The following is a 24,180-nucleotide window of genomic DNA, read 5'->3' on the forward strand; positions in this document are numbered from 1 at the left end:
AGTCCCAGGTCATCTGCATATCCTATGATCTGTGTTAAGCTTTGAATGATTGTCTTTTTCAGCCCTGTGTCACTAATTACTCCTTCTAGAGCGATATTAAATAGTGTCGTTTGTCGTTGACAGACTGTCTCCTTGTCTTACTTCAAGTTCTATTTTGATGTCATTTGTATCGCCCTCATTGGTTTTAACTTTTGCTGTTAAGTCTTTTATTGTCGTTCTAGATAGTCTTATTAATTTTGCCGTTATCTCCATTTTTTTCATTTATTTTAATAATTGTTGTCTGTATATGCTGTCGAAGGCCTGTTAGAAGTCGATGAATAGTATGTGTAATTCTATGTCATGTTCATAGCTTTTTTCAATTGTTTGTGTAAGTACGTGTATTGCATCTATTGTTGATCTTCCTTTTCTAAAACCCTGTTGGTATGGTCCTATAATTTTTTCTGTGTATTGAATTATGATATTTCTAGTCGGTTTCTTATAATTGTGGTCAATATCTTATACGTTGTATTTAGTAGCATAATTGGTTTGTAGTTGCAGCACTTAGTTGGATCTCCTTTCTTAAAGATTGGTGCGATGTGTCCGTTTTTCCATTCTATGGGCATGCTTTCGTCCTTCCAAATTGTAACCATTAACTTGTGCATTCGCTTCGTGAGCTCCTCTCCTCCGTTAATGATCAGTTCGTTGTTGATTTCATCTGGCCCTGGCGTTTTGTTTACTTTTAGTTGTTTTAATACCTCCATGAATTCCTGATAAGTAGGTGCGCCTTCCTCTTCATCTCTGTTATCTCTTATATCCTCATCCTCTGAATATGCCTTATTGTCGTTTTTGTATAGGTCCGCGAAATGTTTTTCCCAATCTTTTTTGTTTATTTTTGTGACAGATTTTTTGGTACTGTATTGTTGTTTTATCTATTCGACCAATTTCTTGTTGTCTTTATTATTCGTTTCTAATTCTTGCATTTGTTCAAAGATCCATGTGTTGTTCTTTCTTCTATAGAGTTTCAATGCTTCTTGTTTTTCTTTTCTATATTGGTCCAGTTGTTCCTGTTCGGCACTTTGAAGCCATTTGTTTCTTGCGAGGTGCTTCAGTTGACGTTTTTGGTGACATTCCTCATCAAACCATTCTTTCGATTCTTTGTTTTTTGGAATCCTATTATTTTTTCTGCTGTCTCTGTTATGCTGTTCTTTATGTTTTTCCATTCTCCTTCTATTTCTCTATGCTCGTACTGACCCAATTTCTGTTCCAGTTGTTCTGTATATTGTTGCTTTGTTTCTTGCGTTTTCAGATTGGCTATATTCCATTTCCTCCTTTTTCCTTCCTTATGATTATTTGCTTTGATTATTTTCATCTTAAGTTTTGCTATCAACAATATGTGGTCAGTGCCTCCATTTGCCCCTCTATATGACCTTACGTCTTGTACTATTTGTGTCCACTTTTTCGAAATTAGAGTATGATTTATTTGGTTTCCATCCATTCTTCCTGGTATCATCCATGTTATTTTGTGTTCTTTTTTATGTTTATGCCCAGTACTAACTATATATGTGTTTGTTGCTACTGCTAGGTTGCAGATTTCTCCTCCATTATCATTCGTAGTTTCATGAATGGCTTCTTTGCCAGCTACATTACGATTATAGTCCTCCTTTCCGATCTTTGCATTAAAATCACCCAATATTATTAATATGTCATTCCTCGGAATATTTTCACAGGTTTCTTCCAGGATGTCGTATAATTCTGCTTTATCTTCTTGGTTTGCTTCTTCGGTGGGTGCATAGCAATTGACTATCGAGATGTTGGCTTGTTTATTTTCTTATGTAAGATATCCTTTCATTAACTGCTTTGAATTGTATCACTTTTTCCCTCATTTTTTTGTTCACCATAAATGCCGTACCATTCGTTCCCTGTTTGTTTTCTCCCGAATAATACATGCTAAAGTTTTTCTTCTCAATTTTTCCTTCTTTCTTCCGTCGTATTTCCTGTAGGGCTAGGATTTCTAGTTGGTATTTTTTCATTTCAAGAGCTATTTCTTGCATCTTACCTACTGCCAGCATGGTTATAATATTCCAAGATCCCATTCTAATGGGTTTTGTTCTTTTCTTCTTATTGAGATTATTTCTTTATTTTGTGTGCGTTATTTTGTTTTCGTTAACCGTTTGCATTTCCGAGTCTTTTTTTTGCCATGTCAATATCATATTTCAGCCGCTGTTCTTCTTTTATTAGTTTTTTGAATTTTCTATCAGCTGTTCTCTCTCTTCGTCCCATATCTAGATTTTGCCATTCACTATTAATTTCTTGTAGCCGATTTTCGTTTGCTTACCTTTGCTTCTTTCGTCCTTTGCTATTTTAGTTATTTCCTTTTGTATTTCTTTTTCTTTGGATGTCCAATCGTTGTTTATATAGATACGATCTTTATGCTGTTTTAGTTTACGTTTCTTGTTTAGGATTTCCATTTTATCCGTGAGGGCTTCTGTTTCTATTGCGCATACTGTTTCTCCTATTTTTTTGCACTTCTTAGTTTTATTTGTATTTGCAACTCTTGGGCTATGAAATTTTCCATTTCTTCTTTTAATTTCTTATAATCATTTGTTTCTACTTTCAACCCAGTTACGATCAAGCTTTTCTTTTTGCTAAATTTCTCCAGTTGCTCCATTCTTTCATGTAGCTGTTTTACTTATTTTTTTAGTTTTTGATTCTCTGCTTTTACATCCATTAACTCTTTATTGGTTTGTTGTTATTCTTTCCTTATTTGTTTTATTTCCTGAAGCATTTCATCGTTTTTATTCATTAGCTCTTTCATTATTGTAATCATAACATTTTCCATGTCTTCCTTGTTTTCGTTGCCTGCTTTGCTTGGTGACCGTTTTTTAATTTCGCTTCTATTAAAACAATCAACCAAGTTTTCTCTTTTGCGATTCGTTTCATCATCGGTTTCACTTCCTGTGCCATTTTTTCCATTTTCTAGGAGTGCAGCGCTAAATACCTGGAATACCGATATTAGATTATCAACAATACTTAAAAAATTAAAGTTACCAATTCACCGGTAGTTAATGGGTTATCTAAAAATTACCTGCGCACCAGAGTTGCCAGTTGGCCTGTAATTAGGATGGGGGATTAAAATAGATACGAATTCACCGGGACCCGGAAATATGCACACCCTGATATTCTAGTTACCTAAGCTCGTCCGATTGGCGCATGACGTCAGCAACAGAGTAAAGCATAGTCCCGTCTATGCGTTCGTAATACGAACGCGAATGAAATTTGAGAATAGTACAAATGAATGAATTATGACTAAAAGAAACTAAGTGATTTTTATAGTTTAGAGGAAAATTATTAAACTATTTACTTTTATTTAAATTGATTTTCAGTTATTTGTAAAGTTCCCAGTTTCTTGATTATATTGGTATCCGGAAAATAAAAATATTCATATAATCGATATCTAATAAAATTATTATATTTCGTTAGTTGGCAAAAATTGATTAGTGGCCTACATATTAGTAAATATAATTTTTACCAAGGGGAAGAAAAGCCCCAAAATAAAACCATAAATTTAATGGATTGATAAAAAAACAAAATTTTTTACTTTTTAAATAATGTATTTCATCAGATTTAAGTAAGAGGCTTGGAAAAGACAAAAATAAGTTTTACAGTTTTCATGCCATGCACTTTATTTAAATTTTGTGCATGTGAAATGGATGTACATACAGCAACTATGTAGCAGTTTTCATAATTTTTCTTTTAAGCGATGTCAGGTTGTTAAGAGACTTGTTTAATTCTTTAATTCGGAAGTACATCCGTGACCTAAAAAATAACTTGTTCGCTTTGTTAGAACAGTCTACAGTTACACTTTTGGACATAAGGTTTTCTAAATAATTTTTAGTTACTAAAATGGAATCACCATTCATGTGGAAGGAAAAATTGTCTCCAGTTACTTAATATATGACAAGAGAGTGTCTGATGGTTTACATAAACCACACTTACTCAAATGATCAACCCACGTGTACGTTGAAACATCTTCGGATTGAATACTGGAGTCCTTCAATTTATGGCAGATATAACCAGCCAAATTCTCCAAACCATCATACTCGAGTTCACTAATGTTTTTTCATTCTGACTCTCATTGAGAACTTAAAAATCCACAACTGTTTCGTTGTTAGAATCCAGCCTTTGGATCAATTGTCCAGAAATTGGTAAATCTGGGATGTCGTCTGTTTAAAGATTCGAAAATTCGTTCCGTTGTCTTTCCTACCCGTATATAACTTTTATAAAATATAATAAACCGTTTTGTAAACACTTTAAAAAAAATTTAATGGGTTTTCCCCGAAAAGAGCTTCATTTTTTGGTACTATGTATCACGTTAAAATATTTGATTTGGAATTTGAAGGATAAGATCTTCTTTTTTATGAGCTACAAATTTACTTTTACTGGTTCTATAGACTAAGAATATACCATCATTTTTTCGTTTTTTTTATATGCTACATTTTTTCCAAGAATATTTTTTCGATAAAATACTTACTTTTTGAGTATTTGCGAAAAACCGCAGAAAAACGTGTTTTTTTTTGTTGAAAAGTAAACATTTTTAGTCGCAAGTGACTCTAGTACCTACCACTGAATTAACCTAGTACCTAAGTTAAAAAAACTCTATAGAGCAAAAGTTGCTTAAAGTTAGTCAGATCTGTTTCCGGACTTATTTTAAACGTATATTTTTTCACCCTCCAAGTAAAAGCAATCAACGGCACAAATTCAACTTTGAAGTGGGGGATGGGTAGAATCTAAATCCAAATTTTCATGCAATTAGGAGTTGACCCTGAAAATTATGTGTGTTTCTTTTTATCTTTCAAATCATTTCATTTAAAATCATTTTTTAACTACCAAATAATAATTACATATTGAGTTATTTTATTTTTTAAACTTTAATAATAATTATAAAAATTTTTACTTTCTTGTAATGTATTTTTAAAACAAGCAATCATTTAAATAATTATTTTGTAACAATTTGTATTATTTAAGAATATCATAATTACATTCTGGTTTCGTAGTAAGTGTTTTTTAAGAATATTAATGTATAGTTTTAAAATATTGTATTGCAAATAATTATCATTATTAAATGGTTATTATTTGTGAAGTATTATTTTTCTTTTTTCACAGCCTTATGTATGTAACAAAACTAAGGGACTTTCTGAAAGGTAAATCGTAGACGTTAAAGACACAAAAGAAGCGATACTTAAAAGTTACATAAAGAATTCGAGACAACGCTGTTGGTGCCGTCATTGACTCCGCCCGCTATATATCTGTATATCGTGGGAAATATACAATACAACACGAGCTCCAATCGCTCGACTAATACTCTTTAGAGCTGGCATCAGTGTGTGATCTCGCGTTGATCGGTAAATATCTAAAATTTCGTATATAAGTCCTCCCCTTTACTTTTCAGCTACGGATCTCGTTTCGCTGTAAATTTATCAGAAAAATTTAAGTACAAAAATCTTTTCCCCTCCAAGTGTGCCATGATTAATATGTTAATTATAAAGATAGTTATGAACAATATACTCCAATAATTAATTTCCTATTGGTGGATCTCGGGTTGTCCTCGATTTAGTCGGATCTCGCCTTGATATGAAGACGTATATATATATATATATATATATATATATATATATATATATATATATATATATATATATATATATACCTATAGTTTTTGTTTAATTGTAATTATTATTATTTTTTCGTTTTGGGCCCTACGAGGCCCCCTTTGAGGCCGAGGCCCCTAGGCGACTGCCTACTTTGCCTAATGATTAATCCGGCACTGCCTCCCGAAAATTTTCTGAAATAAAAAATTATCCGACTCAACATGAATAACTGACTAAAAAGAGTATCATGAGGGAGGTAATATTTTTTTAATGGTAAGCCCAAGAACTAATACTTGTTTTCCACAAAATCCAAGTTTCATTGGAAAAATAAATGTCTGGGAATTTCGTAATGATAGGGAGCCACTTCATATATGGGATTAGGAGCCAATTGGCGTAGGATTAAAGTGGTTTTATAGAGCTCGAGAGCCAGTAAAGAGGCTACAGTAGCGATCAACAGGTTGCAACAAATGCGGTCCAAGATTGCGCCTGTAATTTTGAATATTTTGTCGAGATATTTGGCACACATATTCGTAATTTAATAAAGAATGGCGGCACAAAGCCCAATTTCAGAAATATATTAGTATGTGGAAATTACTCTGTAATTTCCACACCTCTACCTGTATAAACGAGCCTATATCGCCATTAAGAATAACAAAAAAACACACTTTCTTCAAATCAACTTTTTTATCCCATGCCTAGATTTTGTGTCATTTTGGATCTACTAAAATTATTTATTTCTAACAGGAAATCGAACATATTATACCTAATAACTAATTAGGCAACATAGAGAAATTGTCACTGTCATTTTAACAAACCTGCGTCAGATTTTCTCTTATCTGTTCTGTTATCTTTATCAATATCTGAGTAGGGTCATTCCAAAGTGAGTCTTATCCATTTTTTATAAAAATTAAGTTGGCCCTAAATATCGCTGTAACATTGATTTTGACATACTATTATAACAAAATACTGTTGCAAATCGCTTCTTGTTCTATATAAAATAAGTCTAAATATTGCGTATCTTTCCAAAATGCGCGTTATCCACGAGCAGTGTCATCTCAAAACGAACCTTATCCTTTCCAGCCAATGGCTGCCTCCGATTTTTAGCCACGTGATCGTTTTGACGTTTTAACTTGCGTGATTAGGTTAGGTTATTTTACTGTTTATTATTGAAAGAGTGTAAAGTCTTTATACTTAATTAGTGAAGTAAAACCTAATTATTGTTCTTACCGACAAAGTATGTGTTTAATATATTAAACTGTTATGGAAGAAGCACTTAAAGAAGTACTAAAAGGTTGTGGCAGAAAGAAGGTTTCTAATCCAAAACTGTGGGCAAAAATACAAAAAAAAAATAACAGGTAAAGATGCTTTATTAATTTACTGTCAAATCTGTGCTATAAATAACTAGTAATTCGATAAAACTGTTTATTTAAGTATTATTTTTTTCTGTATTGCTTATATCAATCCAATCGATCGTTTGTTTCAGATACGCAGCAAAAAAGATTACTGCGAAAGTTATTTTCCAGAACCTGCTGAATTAAGGATTTAATAATTAAAAAATGTGTTTAGTGTTTTTGTTTTTTAGCTTAACATTATTGTTATTTTAGCCAAAATCTGTTTTAGCTATAAGATTATTGTTTCGAATAAAAATATTCGTTCACACTACTTCCTTTGTCTACATTATTGTTATTTCAAAAAGCGTCTTATCCACTGCGTTGTTCCAAAGTGCGTCTTATCCAAATTATATTTAGTTTTTTTGAGCTAATCACGCAAAAACGATTTGAAAAACCTTAACGTATACTAATGTTATGAATTATTAATGAACACTAAAAAGTTTCATACAAAAAGAACCATCGGATAATAAAAAAATGGTTTTTTCTAATTCTTCAACATTTTTCTCGAAGGGATAAGATTCACTTTGGAATGACCCTACTCATCTGTTCAGTGCAGTAGTGTATTATTTTAATAATTCGTTATTGTTGTTTCATAGGAAAGTAGTGTTTAGTTATAGTTAATTTATTATATTTTTGTGTAATAAAATGAAGTTGTTGGCTTATTTGAAAAATAGATTATTGTTAATTGTGAGTTTTAGTTATATGTAGGTAGATAAGTATATTTTACATAAAAATATTTCGAATTCTAATGCGAGTATATAAAGTTAGAGTGCCTTTGGCGCTCTATGAACTAAATAAAATAAGACGGCTCTTGTTTCGCTTCACAACGAAATGATTATTTATTATTATTATTACGTGCAAATACCTATGTTAACATAAAATTTTCACCCATTTTGGTTTATTTTTATATCTAAATATTTATTTACTAATAACAAAATTGTTTTCTATTACTTCCATTTAGCGCGCCTATGAGTTAAATTGTCAAAATATTGATCTTAGATAATGCCAAAGATTACCACTGTTGCCAAAGTTTCGCAGACCTTACGAAAAAAGGTATGATACTATCTCCGGAAGTTATATTGATGACGCGCTAATGTATGCTCTTAAGGCGCGCCAGGAAATCGTTCACTTATTATATTCTTTTGATTAAAGAAACGTTTTTTGTAGCAATAAACAAAAATACCTAAATAATATCTTAATTTTTTCGTTTTTGCTCTATTATACTGATAATTTGGACGTGTCATTGTACGTTTTAAAGAAGATGTTATTAATTTAATGTGATTACCAAGAATTTTTAATCTTTTCTAATTTCTAAGTACTACAAATAATATAAAACAAGTGTTTTTAAGTGTTACCAAATACATATTTATCGAAAATTTAAAAACGAATTTTCTATCATATGAGTCCCGAAAAAGCCAACAGAATCATATATTTACCATTAGTAACTAATGTGACAGGCATTTTCCATATAAGTGTGATGCGTTAATAATGTTAAACAATCATACAATATTTAAATAACAACAATGACGGAACAGCATCGTTATGGAATGTTAGATTCCGTAACAGTTCCGAACTAATGCTAGAACAACACAAGCCCACGTTGACGTCAGGTAAGGTTGCCAGATTTACAGAAATTACTATGAGTTGCATAAAACGTAGGTTAACAAATCAATGTGTGATGAGCGCGCTAATAACCGGCAAAATAGCACAAAAGATGGAAAGCGTATTAAGTTGTGAGATAAAAAGAAATAAAACTAGTTGAACTGGGAAATTTAGCGATATTAACTTATTAATTTACATTATATTGATTATTTCCCACCTTTAAGGCCGCGTCCCACCATCAAATAATTTGATCAAACTGGTTTGAGCAAACTGAAAGTGACAGTTAGTGACGTCACATCCTGTCCTGTACAAACAAGTTAGACAACTCAATAGGGCTTTTCATTCACAGTCATTTGTTTCAAGCTTCTGTCATGTGTCACATAATATTAATATATCTACGTCATACGTTATTGATATATACCAATGATACAAACCAAAGACGTATGGCGTAGATATATTAATATTATGTGACACATGACAGAAGCTCGAAACAAATGACAGTCGATGAAAAACCCTATACAAAAAATTTGATCAAACTAGACTGATAGTGAGAGCACAGATTTTTAGAATTTCAAAAAAACTGCAATTGTGACGTCACTTTGACGTACTTCCGGAGTTTGCTCAAACTGTTTGATCAAATTATTTGATGGTGAGACGCGGCCTTTACACGTATCGGACGAGTTTAGCACGTTGGTTTCGCAACTACCACCGTCACAGTGACAGTTTTAGTTGAAATACTCCTCTGATACGTGTAAAGGTAGGAAACAATCAATATAATGTAAAGTTAAATGTTAATATCTCTAAATTTCCAGCTCGACTAGTTTCATTTCTTTTTATCTCACAACTTAATACCTTTTTCATCTTTTGCGCTATTTTGCCGGTTATTAGTGCGCTCGTCACTGTATAGTGTACGAGTAAATTTTTTATCTCGACACGTTTACACGTCATTTGTAAGCTTAAAGGAAACATAACAGCGTTGTTTACCTGTGCTAATCTAAATGATAAGTTGTTAGTGTTGCAAACCAAGTTCTTGAGCTCTATAAATACAGCTTTCTGATAAAGTAAGCAAGTAAGGAGGGATATCTTAAGAGGAATTTGAAGTGAAAGAAAACCAGGTACTTACTGGTATCATTCGATAGGTTACCCCCACCCCCCCTCCAGGAGGTGTATTAAGGAATCGTGTTTGGTGTCAATGGATAAATTTTTGAAAATTATTGAACACGTATTTTACACATTTTCGATCCGATGTTTATTTTGCAAAATCTTCAACCGTTACGCTACTTTTGGGACACCCTGTATAAAACTTCTCTGAATTTATATTTATATAAGTTCACATCCGATATTTTGGCCGTCAATTATAAGTTATAGTAATACCGATTTGTCTACAACAGTAAGGAGAAGAGACGACAGCGTTAGTTTATGCGGTGCAAGTGACCTTGAGGGTTTTGTTAACTCTGTTATTTTGTAAGCATTATTATTTAAAAATCCACATGGAAGAATTTCCTTTAGCTCTCTGTTCCATTAATTTTAAGAAAATTTAATGAAAAATGTTTCCTTATAAAAGATATATTTATTTAAAAACCCTTAAAAGGGCCACAAATATCACAGAACGTTTTCCCTCTCTAACAAGAGCATCATCATCAGTGTTACAGGCTTGACATGCCTTTGGAATTCAAAATTTGTATTTATTTGGAATAATTTTACAATATAAGACATTTAGTCAACATTTTAAAGGTTTTAACCTCTGTATTTTTGGGTGGCTCAGCATGTCAAGCCTGTAACACTGACGATGATGATGCTCTTTTTAGAGAGCGAAAACGTTCTGTGACATATGTGGCTCTTTTAAGGGTTTTTAAATAAATATACTTTTTATAAAGAAAGAAATTTTCAAAAATGTACACCTGGTTCCAAAAAAAACTGATACGACTCTTGAAGCGTATTTTGTAGAAAATTGAGCAGTGTATTTTGAAGGATAAATACTTAATATTTACATACTGTCAATGTCACCGCCAAATCTTAAAATTTGTCAGATAGCTTATTCTGTTCCACGGTTATTAGACTTTATTATTAATCTTTATTATTAATACTTTCTCCGCAACTGAGAGTATCTTATCAACTGGGTTTTTTTTTAAACAATAGATGATAAAATAAAAATATTGACAGTTCAAAAATGTGAACATTATTGCATTGTGTGTGGCCTAAGTTTGGGCTGAAAACTGAAATGTATTACATTTTTACAAAATTTTGGAATATGTTTAATTACGTAGACCAATTTTAACAGTTGTTTTCAATACAGATTTCAATCCTCTACAAATAGTTTCTAATGTCTTTTGATGTCAAATAATTAGGGAAGCTGGAATTTAACAGTTTAGAATTTTACATTGAGTTAATGCAAAATTGTGACGCATGTCAAAATTCTCAATGTATTTTAATTGTATTCATTTTCTTCGAATCCTGAGAAAACTAATAAATATTTTTGAAAAATTTAAACTCAGAATGAAAGACTACATTATTACCGAGGGCTGAAAGTCCCTGAAAACTTCTATAATATTTATTTTAATAAGTTACAGGGCTGAATTGAATATTAATTTGTTTTGTTGTATAATCCACGTTTACAATAATTATGTGATCTATTTGATGTAAAAACTATCAGTTAGATAGTTAATATAAAAGTTTAGATATATTTAAAATAATATAAACATTTAGACCTAAATAATTAGTACAATTTATGAATTAACATAATATGTAATCAGTTGTTTGTTGCTTGTTTATTTTATTATTTGTATGTCATAATAAATATAATGTCAGATCAATCAAATACACTGCTCAACATGATCAAATCTTACCAAGAGTCGTATCAGTTTTTTTAGGAACCGGCTGTATATAAAACATTTTCAATTTCTCTGCAAAACGAAAATGCAGCAGCTGCATAATACTCTGGTTAAATCGGAGAGTGCAGGAAGAGTCTATACCGGTTTCGGAGGTCTTTTCCCCTCATCAGTAGTCCCATATCCTCTTCTCTCCGATTTATCAACGTATCACACTTTGGGCCCTTCCGAATTGCAAAGAAAGAAATGTCACGGATGAACTAGAGCCATCTAACGAAAAACAAAGTTTCAATGGAAGTAAGTTATCAATCGAAGTAGCACAGAAAACGACAATAAATGTCGTTCCCATACCACCAGATTGATAACAGGTGGAATACTTTCTTTGGTTACACCTCCTGAGATTTTCAAAATTTATAAATCAAACAGGATGCCGAGGAAATTAAGATGAGAGAATTTTAAATAATTCACAACTCATCTGCTCAGCTTGGTAAAACCTGCAACAAGAAAGATTCCTTAATACTCCTACAAAAGAGTAAATGAGTTAAAAATGTATAAACATTTTCAATTTCTCTGCAAAACGGAAATGCAGCATCTGCATAATACTTACTCTGGTTAAATCGGAGAGTGCAGGAAGAGTCTATACCGGTTTCGTAGGTCTTTTCCCCCTCATCAGTAGTCCCATATCTTCTTCTCTCCGATTTATTGATGATATAAAAATTTCATTTTTACTCATTATTATTTAGTTTCTTGAAAAAAATTAGAAACTTAGGTTAATATTTAAGCCATAATGTAGACTTTCTGACATAAAAGGTCTTACACAAAATTAGTCCAGAAAGCCACTGCGCATCCGCTAGGAAAAATATTCTAATTCGGATTTTTTGCACAATCTTACTCAAAAAGGACTCCTTTTATCAAATTCGCATGTTGCCAGGACCAAAAGGTGGTCAAAAATTTTTTAAACGTTTTTTTTTTGTTTTTTTCCTAAAATTATTTTTTTTGCATGGAAAAAAGTTTTTTTAGGTTTCTTGGATCATTCCAAACAGAAAAGGTATTTGGTGACTTTTCTCTAAAAATGACAGTTTTTGACATATAAGCGATTAAAAAATTGAAAAATTGCGAAATCGGCCATTTTTAACCCTCAAAAACTATGTGAAAAACTGAAAATTTCGATGTTGCCAAGGTAGGTAGATATTCTTTAAACATCGATTGATGAAATCCTGATGAGTTTTTTGCAATACAATATTCAAAACTCCTACACTATTTTCCACCGACAGTATGGTGCAAATGAAAGGAATAAATTCGTTATTTCATAAACCGGCGACTTTAAAGAAAAATCCCGAAACAGGTCGATTTTTATTTTTAGGTTATGATATTGTGGCATATATGGTATACTAGTGACGTCATCCATCTGGGCGTGATGACGTAATCAATGATTTTTTTAAATGAGAATAGGGATCGTGTGCTAGCTCATTTGAAAGGTTCTTTAATTCTCTATTCAGTAATAAAAACATTTACATAATTATTTATACAGGGTGTCCAAAAAATGTTTATTAAATTAAATTATTTGACAAAAAAAAAGTAGAAGGACACCCTGTAAAAATAATTATGTAAATGTTCACATTACTGAATAAAGAATTGAAGAACCTTTCAAATGAGCTACCACACGACCCTATTCTCATTTAAAAAAATCATCGATTACGTCATCACGCCCAGACGGATGACATCACTAGTATACCATATATGCCACAATATCATAACTTAAAAATAAAAATCGACCTGTTTCGGGATTTTTCCTTAAAGTCGCCCGTTTACGAAATAACGAATCTATTCCTTTCATTTGCACCATACTGTCGGTGGAAAATAGTGTCGCGCACGCTTGATTAGCAATTAAAAAACAAAGAAGTTTTGAATATTGTATTGCAAAAAACTCTTCGGGATCGATGTTTAAAGAATATCTACCTACCTTGGCAACATTAAAATTTTAAGTTTTTCACATAGTTTTTGAGGGTTAAAAATGGCCGATTTCGCAATTTTTCAATTTTTAATCGCTGATATGTCAAAAACTATCATTTTTAGAGAAAAGTCACTAAAGACCTTTTCTGTTTGGAATGATTCAAAAAACCTAAAAAAACTTTTTTTCATGCAAAAAAAATAATTTTAGGAAAAAAACAAAAAAAAAAACGTTTAAAAAATTTTTGACCACCTTTTGGTCCTGGCAACATGCAAATTTGTTAAAAGGAGTCCTTTTTGAGTAAGATTGTGTAAAAAGTCCGAATTAGAATATTTTCCTAGCGGATGCGCAGTGGCTTTCTGGACTAAATAGGTCCAAATGAAGATGATAAAAAGAAAAAAATTAATATCTGAGGCATATAATGAGAAGTAGAAGATAATCGTTATTGAAATTAATACTGGAATGATCAAGGAAAAAGAATGAATTCGTAGGAAAAATATTCATGCCTCCAAAACCTTCGTCAATGGCAATTAGCAGATGTATTATTATACGCCGCGCAAAATCGAGAAAAATATCGGCAAATTGTCACGGAAGCTAGTACTCCTAAAATTTGGACACGGTACTCAAATAAGAAGAAGATAGACTTGTTGCATAAACTTTTATAACTATTTTCTGTATTTCACATACAAAACTTGTGTTAAATTTGTGGCGCCATCCGGCAACATAGCACCGATCCAACATAGAGATTTCAACGATTGAGTAGGCAACAAACTTATTTTAACTTTCATTCTTGTAGTTGCTTTTCCCGTTGATGGTCGCTGGTTGTGCGTGTTTAGAAACAACAAAAATACAACCATTTGCGTTGACAGAACATGTGAAATAGTTTCATTGGTTTTCGAGTGAGTTTATTTCCTACTTGGATATACTTTGAACTGAACCAAAATGCGTGGAATTAGTGATAAGTGTTGGAATTGTTTGGCGGTTATTGTCTTCGTTTGTTTTAGACAGGTAAGAGTAGTATTAGATGATAAATTATACAGGTGAATAGGAGCCAAATCGTGGTGATCGACGGATGGATCTTAGAAAGTGTCGTTTATCAATATTCATATTCATTTATGTAATTCCTAATATATCACACATTTGTCATAACACCACCAAATGATTGGAAAGTTTAGACAGATACTAGATATTTGTATATTAATGAGTATTTATTTTTTAAATACAGTAGTTTTTATAAAATTCACACGATTAATTTCTCCATACTACGAAAAACGTTTTCTAAATGTCGCATGAATTTTAGAAAATATATATGTCAATAAACCGATACAATTCACACACGGGATATAAGAGTAATAAATAATCTGTATTATGAACCAAAAGCTGTCATAAGAATAAATAATTTAAAAACTAAGAAAATAAAAATCAAAAGAGATGTTAGACAGGGCTGTGTCTTGTCGCCATCACGGTTTAATGCATACTAGAGGAAATAATCAAAAAAGTATTAGAAGATGAAGTAGCAGGCATAAAAATAAATGGCCTACATGTGAAATTAGATATGCTAATGATACAATACTAATAGCAGAAAATATTACAGATATACAAAGAGTTTTAGATAAGGTTGCTGCAAAGAGTAATCAAAATAAGATAACTGCAATACTTGGCTCATATATTATAGTAGGTGTTGACAGATATGAACTCCTAAAATTAATAATGTAGCGAAAAATTCAAGGAAGGCGCAGCATAGGTAGAAGAAAAATGTTATGGCTGAGAAATCTTAGAGAATGGTTAGGATGCATCTCAACTGAAATTTTTCGGGCTGTAGTGTCAAAAGTTAGGATAACAATGATGATTGCCAACCCTCGTCGCGGAGATGACACGTAAAGAAGAAGATATTTCAGTGCGGAAGATATAGAAGATTATTTGGGGATAATTTATTTGATTACATGAAATTAACACACAAATGTTATTATTGTAGTGTTGTGTAGTATTCAACACGGTCCCCCAAACATAACAAATCTCCAGGACCTGACAATATTTATGCTGAAGTGCTAAAACTCTTATGCGAAACGGACAATTCATTCCTATAAACGTTAACCACTCTTATTTTTATAATAATATACATATACGACAGCGGCAGAATTCCGGAAAATTGGTTACAATCAACCTTCGTGGCCATACCTAAAAAACAAAACACTACATTGTGTGACCAACATAGACTGACAAGCCTAGTATAATAATCATAGGTATACACCAAAGTCTTCACCAAAATCATACAACAGAATCTACAAGTGTGAAGCGGAAATACATGTCACAATTTGGTTTTAGGAATGCTCTGGGCACAATGGAGGCAGTGTTGTGCCTGCAAGTATTAGTACAGAGGTGTAGAGATATGAACAAGGACGTCTACGCGTGCTTTGTAGATTACTCGAAAGCCTTTGACAATGTAAGACATGACAAACTAATTGAAATTCTCCAAAACATAACAATTGATGATAAGGATATCCGAATTGTGACAAGCCTCTGCTGGAATCAGAGAGCCAAGGTAAAAGTTAGAACTTCCTTCACAGAGAGCATTGAGATCAGAAAAGGTGTACGACTGGGATGTGTTATCTCTCTTCTCCTTTTTAATATGTAGCCCAAACAATTTTTAAAAAAAGCACTGGATGAAGCAAACGGAGGCATAAAAATTAAGTAATGGAGAATTGACAAAATAACTGATAACCGGACAATACCTACAGTAGTATTTGCCAGCAGTATTGATGACCTATAGCATGTTATAAACATTATACAAAGAGCGAGTGAAGAAAGAGGACTCAATCTCAACATAAATAAAACAAAATGGAGGCTGGTGAGCAAAACTCAAAATTTGCCAGACAATTAAAAATAAAAAACCAATTAATTCAACATGTAGACACATAATATGTATACCTAGTAGGAACAATCGTCAACTCAAAATGGGATCAAATAACCGAAATACAATCTAGAGTTCAAGAATCTAAAGTCGACTTTACACTACATGATTTATCATGTGATTTGTCATATGATTTTTCCCATGACGAGCCGCATGACAATGCTTATGACACAACGAGCCGTATAAACAATGCAAAATCATATGACAAATCACACAGTTTAAACATGTAAATTTCACTCCATGACCAAATCATATGACAAATCACATGATAAATCATGTAATGTAAAGTCGACTTAACTGTGTTGGAGTACCTATGTTGATGAAATTTTATTTTATTTCAGAATATTTGGAAAAGTAAATTTTCAAAATAATTTGTTTGTCTATTTTGTCATAACAACAGGTTTATTATCAGCGTATTAAAATATCGTTATGGAATAGTTTATTGGTATTCAGGATATTAGTAGCTGTTTACAAAAACAAGGAATATATACAACAACGCACAAACTACATAAAACTACTTTGACACATCATAAAAATATGGGAAAGTGTAATTGATAGACAGATAAATAAAGAAACCGAAATATCCAATAAAATCAGTTTGGTTCTATGCAAGGCAGAACTTAAACATATGCAGTTCGCATTATAAAAAATCTGATTAAAAAATACAAGAATAAATAAATAAACGCTTATATGACATTCATTGACCTTGAGAACGCATATGATAGAGTTCCTTGAGAGATTATGTTGTGGGCGCTCAATAAGAAAGGAGCTCCCGTCGAATAATTAAGTAATATGAAAGATTTTGAGGGACACAAATATAACGAAGTATTAACTAGAGTTAGAATAGGTGTGGGAGAGACTGATAAATTTTATGTGAAAGAAGGATTGTATCAGGGATTGGTTTTAAGCATTGTCGATTCTCATTATTATTAAATCGTATAACAGAAAAACTGGAATAGTGGAGACAAGCTCTTCAGGAAAAGTTTTAAAAGTAGTACAAAAACAGAGTATTTGGAATTTTTATTTAAAGATATTATAGGGTTACTACAATAAAATAATTATTGTTAGATTTGTATGTTGAAAAGTAAAAGTTTTAAGTAAGTACCTAATTAGTATCGGCATTATAGACTAATGAAGATTATGTATATGGGGAGTCATACAGGAGAATCCTTGGGGTGGGAATTCTTGGATTGGTTCTGCTGTAGATACGTTGATATTTGGTGAGTTGTCTATACTACGATCAATTATTCCAGACCGAGTCTATCCTTGATAGGAAACTATCTGTTATTACCATTCAACTCTTTTAATATGTCTTAGACTCTATCCTAGATACTTTTTGAAGCATAATTATTGGTACTATAAGACACTTGGTACTATTATTACAGAAAGGTTAAGCAGTAAGTATTTTCTTTTCTGCGTTCATTCCAGGACTTAGGCAAACGTTACCTGTTTTGGCATCAAAGTTCATTCCATATTTTCTAGGAATGTCCTTAAATTCTTACTTTCGGTTCATAGTATTCTGATATGTACTGTGCCATTCTAATCTATTCTTTTACATTAATAATTATTCATGCTGCGTAATTTCTTTATTTAATTCATTTATTTTGTTGATTTTTTTATTCCACATGTTTCATATTTGTCTTGTCATGTACCATCAATGTGTCTTCATATCTTTCTTAATTTCTTGTATTCCTTTGTAGTTGATTACGTCCAGTATGTTCCTTTCTTCATTTGTTTTTCTTCTGAATGGAAATCAGAATCAAGTCCGCAGTGTGAGAATTATTTATCGCGCTCTTAGCCAAGCCGCACACCAAAGAAACATGAAACGAAAAACATGAAACGTGAAACGAAAAACATGTTTCATGAAACTAAAACACTGCTAAACAAATCTCAAAGTCCGCCTACCAATGAAACGAGTGTGATTCATGCTCATGACACATTTTTATTTTCGGAGAGTTTCATAAATGGCCGGACGTATATTTGTTTAGCAGTGGTTTATTTCCATGAAACGTAATGTAGGCGGCCTTTGAGATTTGTTTAGCAGTGTTTTAGTTTCATGAAACATGTTTTTCGTTTCATGTTTCATGTTTTTCCTTTCATGTTTCTTTGGTGTGCGGCTTGGCTTAGAACGCGCTCTCAGAAAGCACACTCTCACGTCCACAGTTAGGACATTCACATTTCGCTATGTATATAACAATAATTTCATACTCTCAGCAGAATTGTATTCTCTATCCAGTCCTCAGTCGGACAACTCATCACGGCTACTTAAAATTACACATCTCGCCTTCGTTACATATTAAACTTATATACTAGACATGGCAAGGTCGTCAGTTTACTCAGAATCAAGTCCGCAGTCAGACAATGGCAGACCAAACGTCAAATAATAACCTATTCACAATCCCGAAACTGTTGTTAATTCTCAGAACAATATTAATTTAAAACTTAAATGTGTTAAGATAATGGTTATAAAACCATATTGTACAGTATTTTACGACTTTTTGTTATTAACTACATTTTTTTCGGCTTATTTCCCATCATTTAACCATTCTTTGACAATAATGATTCTAGTAGCCTGTTGTCTCATCCAATACTGCAATCTATACTGCTGGCCAAAAAATGCAACACTTTGTATGTATCCGGATATTTATTTGGGGATCGAAAGTATATTTCTTTGTAAGTTTTATCTAAAAATATATTATATGGTAAATCTTTAACCTCTCTATCTTTTCTTTAACTAAAGTTTTTTTCTTTTTTGTTGCAAAAACAAAAGAGATAAGAAAGTTTATTTCTGTGTATTTAACTTTAGTATATTTGTAATTGTTGGTCAATTTGGATTGTTTTTGCCCAAAAATAGGTGATTTAGATTAGGTATTTTAGAAAGGAACTACAACGTTAACGGGGTTTTATTGTTTCATATAGTCAATGGAACTCTCAGTATGAAAAAACCGCGGAGTGCTATCATTTAAAGGGGTGCGTTTTTGAGAAAAGGGTGAATTAGTTCTTAGGCACAGGGCAAATTAGGGTGGGTTCATGCACATTTGGTGCAAACATGTCTACAGGAAAATTGTTTCAGGTTAAATTTACTATGGAAATATCACATTTTAAGATTAAAAATGTTTTTTTTTACAAAAATATATTCAAAAGAAAAGCAAGAAAAAAACACGAAATGTAGCAATTTTGTTTTTTGTCCCTAAACTTTTTTCAATGGGGATATAGGTATAGGCATTGCTTCACAGAAAAAAAAACTACCATCTTTTTCTTTAAAGTGACGTTTGGTAAAAGTCCCTATTATTTATAATTTTCAAATTATGATTTTTCATAGTTCGCCACTCATAGCAATTTTGGGACATTTTCCTTGTTACTTCGCAAACATTGTTCTGTAACTTTTTTCTACGCAGTTTTAGGTATATGCAATGTTACATTTAATAAAAAGAAAAGTCAATTGTCTTTAAAATGTTTTATCGTAAAAAGCTGTGTGACTATTTTTAAGCAAGATATGGTTTTTCAAAGTTGTATACTTTTAATGATTTTTGATATATTTTACGATTATTTTTAAATTTCTCATTATAACTTTTTTATTGTATATTTAGGTCTATACATTGTGCAATAAAAAAGAAAACTTATTTTATTTACTTTAAAACTGTGTATTGTAAAAAATTCTAGGACTGTTTTTAAACAAGATATGCTTTTTCAAAATGCTGTGCATAGTCTAAAACCTAAGATGCAATCATCAGATATAAAATTTTGTCAACAGACGAGGTATGTTAAAAAATTATGAATTCCGCTCAAGAGTAAAGTAGCTTTAAAATATCGAAAAGTGTTATTAAGAAAAGTTATTTGGAATTAAAAATTATGTTATAATATGCCATTACATTCTTCTAATTGAAAAAAATGAAAAATTTTAAATTTTTTCTCAAATTACGTATATCCTTGGATATTCTGCGGATATCTTGTTTAAAAATAGTCCTAGAATTTTTTGCAATACACCATTTTAAAGTAGAGAAAATATACTTTTTTTATTTCACAATGCATATACCTGAATGTACAAGAAAAAAAGTCATAATGAAAAATTCTAAAAATAATCATAAAAAATATCAAAAATCATAAAAGTATAAAATCTTGAAAATGCATAGGTAACTGGCTTAAAAATAGTCGTACAACCTTATACAATAGACCATTTTAAAGGTAATTGACTTCTCTTTCTACTAAGGGGACCATTACATATACCTAGAAATGCGTAGAAAAAAGTTACAGAACAATGTTTGCGAAATAATGGGGGAAAATGGCTAAAAAATGCTGTAAGCGGCGAATTTTGAAAAATCCTATTTTGAAAACTGTAAATCCTAGAGACCTCTATCACACGTCATTTTAACGAGGAAGGATGGTAGTTACTTTTCGCTGAAGCAATGCCTATACATATTATATCCCTGTGGAAAAAAGTTATGGGGCAAAAAACAAAATTGCTTTCTTTTGTGTTTTTTTCTTGTTATTCTTTTGAGTATATTTTTGTAAGAAAAAATATTTTTGACTTTAAAATGCGATATTTCTACAGTAAATTTAACCTGGAACAATTTTTCTGAAGACGTGTTTGTACTAAAAGTGCATAGAACTCACCCTAATTCACCCTGTGCCTAGGGACTAATTCACCCCTTTCTCAAAAATGCACCCATTTAAATGGTAGCACTCCACGGGTTTTTCAAACTTAGAGGACCATTGACCATATGAGATAATAAAATCCCATTAACGTTGTAGTTCCTTTTAGCTCTCTTATTTTAAATATAATCAATAGCCCAAAAATTTAAAATGCCAAAAGTTCACGGTCGTTGGCGATTTTTTCATTTAAGTTACTTCGACATCTATCAGCCGACAACAATATCGAAGAAGAGGTAAAAGACCAAATAATTAAAGCCAGCAGAACGGCCGGATGCCTAAACGACACAATTTGTAAAAACAAACACCTAAGATTGGAAACAAAGGCCCGAATATATAAGTCAGTTATTGGGCCAGTTATGACTTACACGGCCGAAACAAGACCAGATACAAGCAAAACATGAAGACATCTGGAAACCAACGAAATGAAGATCTTAAGAAGGATTGCTGGAAAAGGACTACAGAATAGGGTAAGAAGTGAGGAAATCAGACGCCTATGTGGGGTAGACAATATAAATACCTGGGTAAAGAACAGAAAAGAAGAGTGGAATGAGCACCTAAGCAGGATGTCTGAATCAAGGATAGTAAGAATAGCCTGGGACAAGTCACCGTTAGGCAGCAGAAGTATAGGACGCCCAAGGAAAATATGGAATGACAACGTAGGGGCAGAATGAAAGGCACCGTTGAAGAAAAACAGGCAGTACTGCCTATATAAAAGAAGAAGAAGAAGAAGAAGTTACTTCGAAAAAGGACATATTGTAGGTATAAGAGAGACCGGTTTTGGTTTACAGGAAATTTCGCGAAGAGTAGAAGTTCATTCATCAACGATGTTAAGATGGTGTTAAGTTTTTGAGAAGATGGTTCAACGATGAGACTTATTGGCGTCGTGGAAGACCTGGACGTGATTTGCGCCATCTTACACTTCTTGATCTCATAAATAGATGGGACAGTGTACATAAAGTAAGGGATGATTTAGTTTCAGCTAGAGAAATGGTAGTCTCAAGAAGAACTGTTAACAAAGATTACTTTAGAATGGGAGGACTGAGAGCTTACCGTCTGCTTTTGGTGTTAGCTTTGAGACCACAGCATAAGGCTCGAGGCTTAGAGTTGTGCAAGATTCTGGTATAGAGACTTTTGAGTGGCCACCAAGATCAGCTGATTTGTCACCCATCGAAAATGTATGGAATATGGTAGGTCGAAACCTAAATCGATTGCCACGTTCTTCAGCAAACTCAGAAGACTGTGGCAGGCCAAAAGGACAATACGGACGAGTAATGTGATCAATGCTCCATAGAATAACTGAGTGTATAGAAAATAAAAGAAGAGCCATTCATTATTAATTTTTTGGAGAAAATGACGTTGCAAATTTGTTTATATTGTAATCAAATAATAAATATATTATCCCAGAGAACGGCAGTTCTCGCCAGTGCCGTACAACCCCCCTACATGCGACACTATATATACACGAAATTTCCGATTTTCAAACTCTGACAGAATTGAAAAATGGGCCAAATCAAATCTTAAAGTTTAGGAAAACGCTTGCCCATCCATATGTCAACCATCCATTTTGGTCCAAAGGTGTGGTTTTTAAGGCCCTTCCCATATAGGGTCTGTTTTTCGTTCTCGTTCCCAAAACGTCCAAAATTTCGAAAATTTAAGTCTGACTTTCGCGGCTTCTGATAGTACTACTGATCACTACCTTTATAACGCATTTCTAATTTTGAAAATCGGTTATACCATTCAATGGTTACCGAGCTCAGAAATATGACTTAATTCCTATTTAAAAAGGGGAAAATGTTTGTGGGCATGTATGTGTGTGTGTGTGTGTGTGTGTGTGTGTGTGTGGAAAAGTTATACAGATCTGATTTTTTTTTCTGTGTTTTAAGAGGGGGTCGGGGCCGATTCAGAACCGGTATAGTTTGTGACTTTTGACCACCTATAAGCCAGCTATAGGACTGGGCAGTGGGTAGGTACAAAACTGCATATTTTTTGGGGGTAAATATCTTAGGTTCTGGGAGAGACAGTAAAACCGCAAATAGACCATATCTAGCGTTGAGTTAAGCTTTCAAATGGTGCCTAAGTGGTCAGGATCAGACATACAAACGGCTCAGTATAGCAGAAAAACTGAAAAACTAAACTTAAAAAATGTTTACCTTTCAACAATTACTCAAAATTACAACCTACGGATTGTAACTCTAGACGCGTCTAACGGTGTATACCTCATATCTGGGAAAATTCGAATTTTTAAGTTATAGGATTCATAAGTATGATCAAATCTATTTCCCATGGGAAAACCGGTTTTTTAAGCTCAATAATTCCTGTAACACCTTCTTCAGTTATCATACTTGACCTTGGATGCATCAAATAATATTTGTCAATACGTTTTAAACTCATGTTTAGTACAGTTGTAGTGGTCGTAACAGTTGTAGTGGTTACGACTTGCAAATAGTCAAGCAGAGCTGATTGATCTTATACGACTGGTTGAAAACGAAAATCAAATATTTGGTCTGCAATTAAACATATCAAAGACAAAGATCATAATAGTGGATAGACTACATAACAATCATCCACGTATAACCACAATTGATCGGTTTGAGGTTGTGAACTCATACTTGTATCTGGGATCATTAATCACAAACACAGGGTTACTACAGGAGGAAATAAAACGTAGATGTGATCTAGCAAAAGTCGCCACAGCAAAAATGACCACAATATGGAAGGACTGTCAAATTTCAGGAGCGTTAAAGAGGAGGTTGATCAACTTCTTAATATTCCCAATACTGACTTACGGATGTGAATCTTGGACCCTGAAAAATTCGGAAAGAAGAAAGATAGACGCCACTGAAATGTTCTGTTGGAGACGAATGCTACGAATTCTTTGGACCGACCATAGAACAAATAATTCGATTTTAAGAGAGCTAAAAGTTAGCCAACGGCTCTCCAGTAAAGTCCATCTCCAACAAATAAAATACTTTGGACATGTTATGAGAGCCAACATAGAAAACATGGAAAGACTCATTATACAAGGAAAGTTGGAAGGCCGAAGATCACGAGGAAGATCCCCAACAAGGTGGATCGATCAGATTACAGGAATATGCAAAAACCTATGCATGAATTAAAAGAAATGGCCAGAGACAGAGATCTTTGGAGACGGACAATACACGACATCACGTCGACCACTACACTCCCTCCGGGGGGTCAGGATTGAAAAGAGAGAGTG

General features: G+C 32.7%; 1 protein-coding gene across 1 annotated transcript in view; it reads left to right on the forward strand.

Moving 5' to 3' along the window:
• The first annotated feature begins 14,177 nt into the window (after nt 1-14,177).
• The window catches only part of LOC126880052 (uncharacterized), a 383,829-nt gene continuing 373,826 nt past the window's right edge, over nt 14,178-24,180 (forward strand). Inside the window, exon 1 of the mRNA XM_050643705.1 lies at nt 14,178-14,407. Within this exon, the coding sequence (XP_050499662.1) occupies nt 14,342-14,407 (66 nt within the window). The 5' untranslated portion in view covers nt 14,178-14,341. The remainder of the gene's footprint in view (nt 14,408-24,180) is intronic.

Source organism: Diabrotica virgifera, chromosome 2, assembly GCF_917563875.1.
Source record: "Diabrotica virgifera virgifera chromosome 2, PGI_DIABVI_V3a".
NCBI classification, from domain to species: Eukaryota; Metazoa; Arthropoda; class Insecta; order Coleoptera; family Chrysomelidae; genus Diabrotica; species Diabrotica virgifera.